This window comes from Eptatretus burgeri, chromosome 8, assembly GCF_056783735.1.
Source record: "Eptatretus burgeri isolate ZD-2024b chromosome 8, Ebu_testis_v1, whole genome shotgun sequence".
Classification (NCBI taxonomy): domain Eukaryota; kingdom Metazoa; phylum Chordata; class Myxini; order Myxiniformes; family Myxinidae; genus Eptatretus; species Eptatretus burgeri.
Genome location: NC_140968.1, coordinates 3900736 through 3907399, shown reverse-complemented (window position 1 = coordinate 3907399; position 6664 = coordinate 3900736). Strand labels below are relative to the sequence as shown.

General features: G+C 41.7%; 1 protein-coding gene across 2 annotated transcripts in view; it reads left to right on the top strand.

Moving 5' to 3' along the window:
- TIPIN (TIMELESS interacting protein) overlaps positions 1-4161 on the top strand; it is a 47463-nt gene extending 43302 nt beyond the window's left edge. For both annotated transcript variants that reach the window (XM_085890675.1, XM_085890676.1), the window contains one exon: positions 3835-4161. In XM_085890675.1, the coding sequence (XP_085746801.1) occupies positions 3835-3985 (151 nt within the window). In that variant the 3' untranslated portion in view covers positions 3986-4161. The remainder of the gene's footprint in view (positions 1-3834) is intronic.
- The last annotated feature ends 2503 nt before the right edge of the window (positions 4162-6664 follow it).

Here is a 6664-nt window from a genome sequence, read left to right as displayed (position 1 = left end):
TCTTGATAATGAGTAAATAATTAATGATAGAAATCCCACCTCTTGGAGATTTATTTTAATGGTACCAGAGTGGTGCTGCCCAATGTCCCAAAACGGGGACGGGAGAAACTAACTAGCTAACCAGAGTAGTTGATCAAAGTACCTGCTGAGAATATTTAATTACCTCTGCCCCCCAAAGCAGACAGATGTTATGTTTTCACCCCTGTCTGTCTGTGAACAGGCTATCTCAAAAAGTTATGGCCAGATTTGGACGAAATTTGGTGGACAGGCTTGGTGTGTGGTGAGAACGAAATGATTATATTTTGGTGAAAATCCACCAATGGATCCGGATACGAGAATTTCTCAATTTTTCAAGTGATTCTTCACCATTGAGAGATGGGACCAAAAACTATGTATAGCATGATATTTCAAAAATTGTGGATGGATTTTGACAAGACTTGGTGGATGAGTTGGGTAGCGGTGATAAGAACAAAAGAACAAGCCGATTAGATTTTGGTTTAGGTCTGGATGCAGACCTGGACCAGATCGGTGGTATACAAAACGTAAACTGTTCAGCCTGGTGGAGGAATGCGCACTACTGAGTGTCGAGTGCCCCAACCCCATGTCCGTAAGCACCTCAAGTCAACTGCCAAACAGATTCAAGCTGACCTTCAGACACAAGGTATGACAGTTTCAACTTGCACCATCCGTCGCCAACTCAATGAAAGGGGGTTCTATGGTAGGAGACCCAGGAGAACCCCACTGCTGAGACAGAAACATAAGAAAGCCTGACTGGAGTTTGCCAAAACACACCTGAGCAAGCCAAAATCCATCTGGGAGAATGTCCTGTTGACAGATGAGACCAAATTAGAGCTTTTTGGTAAAGCACATCATCTCTATGTTTACAGAAAACAAAATGAAGCCTTCAAATAAAAGAAGTTTCCCTACAGTTAAACATGGAGGAGGTTTAGTGATGTTTTGGGGTTTTGTGCTGCCTCTACCACTGGGTGCCTTGAATGTGTGCATGGCATCATGAAATCAGGAGATTACCAAGGAGGCATTTTGGAGCGCAATGTTTAACCCAGTGTCAAAGCTTGGTCTCCATCAAAGGTCATGGGTCTTGCAGCAGGACAATGACCCCAAATGCACTTCACAAAGCACCCAGGAATGGTTCAAGACAAAACGCTGGACTGTTCTGAAGTGGCCAGCAATGAGTTCACATCGAAATCCCATTGAACACCTGTGGCGAGATCTGAAAACAGAAGATGAGAGAAGGCACCCTTCAAATCTGGGAGAACTGGAGCTGTTTGCACACGAAGAGTGGGACAAACTGCCAGTAGAGAGGTGTAGGAAGCTCATGCATGGCTCGAGGACGTGCTTGACTGCAGTTATTTTGTCCAAAACCCGTGCTACCAAATAGTAAGTTGAGGGTGTCAATAATTTTATCAATGCCACTTACGTTTATTTTCTGATTTAAAAGGATATATTATGGTCTGAATCAAAAACAAAGGTTCTGTAATATTAACAGTGAAATAAAGAATTGTGGAGACAAAATAATTTTGTCATTTTCAACTTATTTTTGGAGAAAAAATTGAGTTATTTGAAAAAAGTGTTTTTTTTGGTCACTATATTTTTGGCCACGACTGTACTTGCACCAAGTTCAATTTAAATCCCTGATCCCATATTCAAGATATTAAGTAATTCTGGCTGCTAGAACATGCATCCATTGAGGTTCAAATTTGAAAAATATATTTCCCCATAACCACTAGATCTTAAGTATGACATTTCATGTCAATTGATGAAGTGGTTCAAGAGAAAGAATTTTTAAAAAAGATTTTCATTCAAACCAATATGGCTGCCAGACCATGTGACCTATTAATTATTTGTGAACACCCTGGTATCCCCAGTGCTTGGGTGAAGTTCCCCCTTGATTTGTCCATGTGGATAAAGTTAGCCCTTGATCTGTCCAGACATTCTGTTTTTTTTAAGGGTTTTGGTGTAAATCCAATATGGCTGCCCAACCATGTTATCTATGACATCACATGTGGAGAACTTTTTGTTCCTCATGGATCGGTGATGTGTGAAAAATTTTGCCTCGATGTGTTCAGCCGTTTGAGAAGATTTTTGAAGGTGTTTATGTTTAAAAATACATGGCTGCCGAATGCCACAACCAATGACGTCATCAATTTTTTATTCATCAGATATATAAAAATATACCAAAAGCATATCCCTTGCGGATTTTGTAATTACATTAAATCATCTGTAGGAAGAAAATATGATAAATTGGAGTTGTATAGAGGACCTGATGCTGCTGATGAATTTATTAAAAGGATTGAGGATGATTGTGTTAAGGTAATGAAAAGTATTTCAAGAACAAATAAACCCCTTGACTTATCTCCAAATGAAGAGAAAGAATTTGAAGAAGCAAGGATTTGTCATATATGCTCAAAGGCTTTGATAAAATCTGATAAAAGGGTTAGAGATCATTGCTATATAACAGGGAAAAATAGAGGAGCAGCTCATAATAATTGTAATCTTAATTATAGAATCCCTATATTCATTCCTGTATTTCTTCATAATAATTGTCATTATGAAACGCATCTCTTTATCAAAAAAAAACTAAGTAAGACTTCTGCAAAGATAATAGCAATTCCTTATCCAGATCAAAATTACATCTCATTTACAAAACAGATATACTCGTGAAATGGGTGTAAATACAAATATTAGATTTATTGACTCTCTTAAATTTATGAGAAGCCCTCTAAGTTCTTTGGTTTGAAACATCTCTTTTCCTATACTTTCTAGTCAATTTAGGACTGAAGACGACATGGATAAAGACATTTCTCTTCTTACTAAAAAGGGCATTTTTTAGCAAAAAGGGCAAAAAGGGCCTCCTAAAAATCGTTTTATAACAACTTAGGAAGATGTCATATTACTGGTGAAGAATATGAAAGAGCAAAAGAAGTTTGGAAAGAGTTTGAGATAAAGAATATGCGTGAATATCATGACCTTTATTTAATAACTGATGTTTTATGACTCGCTGATGTGTTTGAGACATCTTGAGAAGTTTGTTATAATAAAGATTCCTATGGACTTGATCCTGTCCATTATTATAAATCTCCTGGACTAGCCTGGAGCGCTACGTTAAAAATGATGAAACAACCCCTTGATCTTCTAAGTGATGTAGATATGCTCTTGATGATTGAGAAGGTTAAAAGAGGAGGAATTCCACAAGTTTGTTCAAAGAGATATGCTCAGGCAAATAATAAATATCTTCCAGACTTCTCACCTGATAAGCCCACATCTTACTTAATGTACTTTGATGCTAATAACTTGTATGGTTGGGCAATGTCTGAATCTCAACCCGATGGTAATTTTAAATGGGTGAAAGAATATGAGTACAAATCTATCTTAGATGATAGAATCTCCACAAGTCAAGAAGATTTAGATAAAGAGGATTGTGGGTATTATGTTGAAATAGATTTGAACTATCCGTTAAAACTGAAGACCTTCCTTATGGAGCTGAAAAAGAGCTCCCCAATCAAGAGCTATTCAGTGGTTAACAGTTCTCAAAACAGTTGTAGATAGATTTGGACAAAACTTGGTGGACGAGTTGATTCAGTGACAAGAACAAGCCGATTCGACTTTGGTTCAGGTCCGAATCCACATCCTGCCTATCAGTGGGATACAAAACGTAAGCTGCTCAGCCTGGTGGAGGTATATGCGCTCCACTGAGTGTTATTCTCCTTCTGCACATGATTCACGTACACGCTCTGCTACAAACCTCGGAGATGGTTGCAGACAACATGAAACCTGTTTGAAATTTATTTTTCTCTCTTTCCTCTTTCATTTCAGAGAAGAAGCACTGGCTGGCATTATGAAACCTGAAAGAACTCTTCATCAAAGCTTGTCCCAAGTCTTTGAGAACCCAAAAGACCTGGGTGTGATTCGGGACCGCACGACCTTGCCTTATCTGCATCAGGCCTTCCCAGTTGTCCGCACATAGCCATGGAGTGCTTGCGTTGTCTTGGATGTCCAATCTTTGATTGCTGGTGTCACATGGAGGGAAGTTTTCTGATGAGAGTTGTAACATTATATAACAATGAATGTGATGTGTACACAAAGTTTCTCAAATTTAATGTCTGAAGGATTAAAATACAATTCCAAACTTTTGTCAGTAAACATTTACAGTCTCTGACGTTTTAATCCTTGGTCACTGGAAGGAAATGATTTAAAGCAGATCATAATGGATGATCAACGCACCACTGGGGACCCTGGGTGCACGAAATGAGCCCACGGCCAAACGTGCTGCAAGACCCGAGACATTGTATTTATTATGGACTCATAACTGTTTTTGCTAGTTCACACTTACTCGCAGAGTGCCTGTCCTATGGCAATCTTGTTCCAAGCATGCAACAGCAACACGTTCTCTGACGCATACCTTTATTTGGGTGGCATATAGGTAACTGACAGCTTTGTATATGCAACTACCCCCCACGCCCCCCAAAAAAACATGGGTTATGTACATGAAGCAAAAATGTAACTCCTGTTTAAAATTCAGAACACCTCGATGCACTCCAAAAAGTCTTTTTTTATCTTGCCAAAACGAAGTTTTTGCAAGATATGTTTGTCAGCTTGTATGTTTTTTTTGTTTGTTTGTCTGTAATCACATATAAAAAATTCTGCAGAGCACAGTTATCATCGGAAATTTTTGTAACTTCGCATATCAGAGGCCTATAGAGGTCCCTTTCAGCGCATTAAATTTTGAAGGTCAAGGTCAAAGGTCAAGGTCACTTTGTCGCAAATCAGGGGAGTCGACGAAACCCTTATTTTTTGAGTAATTTTGATCGGATCGTCTTCAAACTTCATGGGAATATAGTTCATGGTCTGGCGCTCAGCTGATTAATTTTTGGTGGCGATTGGTCTTGACCTTCATGGTTAGCGCCTGAGGCCAAACATATTTGACCCCAAGGTCAAATTTTCAAGTTTTACGAACCATATCGTGTAGTACCTCAAATTGAACACCTCAATGAGTGCTTTCTAGATATGTCAAGCTTGAGACATTATGACGTCATTTGGTGATGTTATGAGGCAAAAGCATATTTTTCATGGTTACTCTGTAGAACGATTCTCATCGGAATCTCTCGTAGGCAGATATTCCTCAAGGAGTCGCTCCTGGTGGATAGCAGCTCTGTTCACCTCAGTGTGACCTTAAAGAAGTCACATGTGGTCACTTTTTGGCAAGATACGGGTAACCTTGCGGGTGACATTGGTTTATTTTTTGGGATACATTGTCGAGTCTCGTATGAGAGCGAATGCAAAAAGCACAGCAAGGGGGGCATGAGACAAGATGGGCAGGAGAGGGAAGGACAAAACAGTGGGGAACAGAGACATTAGGAGATCTGTGGAAGGGAGAGGGATGGGGTGGGGAACACGGGGTATACAAGATGGACATTACAGGGACTTTCAGGAAGGAAAGCAGGGAATTTGAAGGAGGTGGGTTTGGGGTGGATTAACGGGGGTAGAAAAGATCGTGGTTTTGTATGAGGAAAGATAAGAGGTGGTGGTGAAAGGCTGTTTTGAAGGCCTGGAAGGAGGAATGGGATTGAACAGAGTGTGGGAATTTATTCCAAAGGGGGAAAAAGAGGAATGAAAGAGTGAAGATGAGCAGTGATGCATGATTTTGGTAGTTTTCCCAAAAGGGGGATTGTTGGGGGACCTTGAGTGCCTTACGGAAATATCGTGCGGACAAATTTCAGAGAGAGGGGGGGGGGACTGGAGAGGAGACGGTCGACGAAAGAGAGACCACCGAACTGCCTGTGGTGAGAGGCCCAAAGACTCAGCCTCACCGTAAGAGATATAGGTCATGTCAGGTATGGGAGCTTGCGCCAGAGCAGCGTATCGCTGCGTCCACTTTCCGCCGGTACTCCAGGGGCCTCTGTCTGGCCATCCCCGAGGCAGATACCTGGCCCATCCCCATCTCCTTAAGATGCCGATCAACCTGCTGCAATCATGAGCCACGTGGTCGGCCCATTGGCCTCCTCCACTCATGAGACTCCCTCGCTGAGAGAATCTGGTGAGCAGGATCAGCATCAGGAAAACGAGCCACATGCCCATACAGCCTGAGTTGATGCTCACGGACTATGCAGGTACAAATCGCATTTGAGTCTCTCTCAGCAACCGCTCGTGGGACACAAATGCCGACCAGCGAGAGCCAAGGATTCTCCAAAGAGACCTGGTACCAAAGGAATTAAGTCTCCGTCTCAGATCCTTGGTCAGAGTCGAAGTCTCACATCCATAGAGCAAGACTGGAAGCACCAAGAACCTGAAAAATCGGACTTTCGTCCTCCCGCACAGGTACCGGCAGCACCACCACACCCCATTATCCAGTGAATCCATGACTCCCCAGGCCCGACCCAGACGTCCATTGACCTCTGACTCACAGCCAGCAGAGACTTGAAAATCACTGCCAAGGGAAGTGAATCTCTCCACGACCTCAACATCCTCACCACAACCAGGTACAGACAGGACAGCAGCATCCAAGATGTCATTGAAAGCCTGGATCTTAGTTTTGACCCAGGAAACCCGTAATCCCAGTGGCTCCGACTCCTCATTCAGCACCTCGATGGCCCTCAAAAGGAAATCTAAAGTCTCCGCAAAGATGACTGCATCATCTGAGAAATCA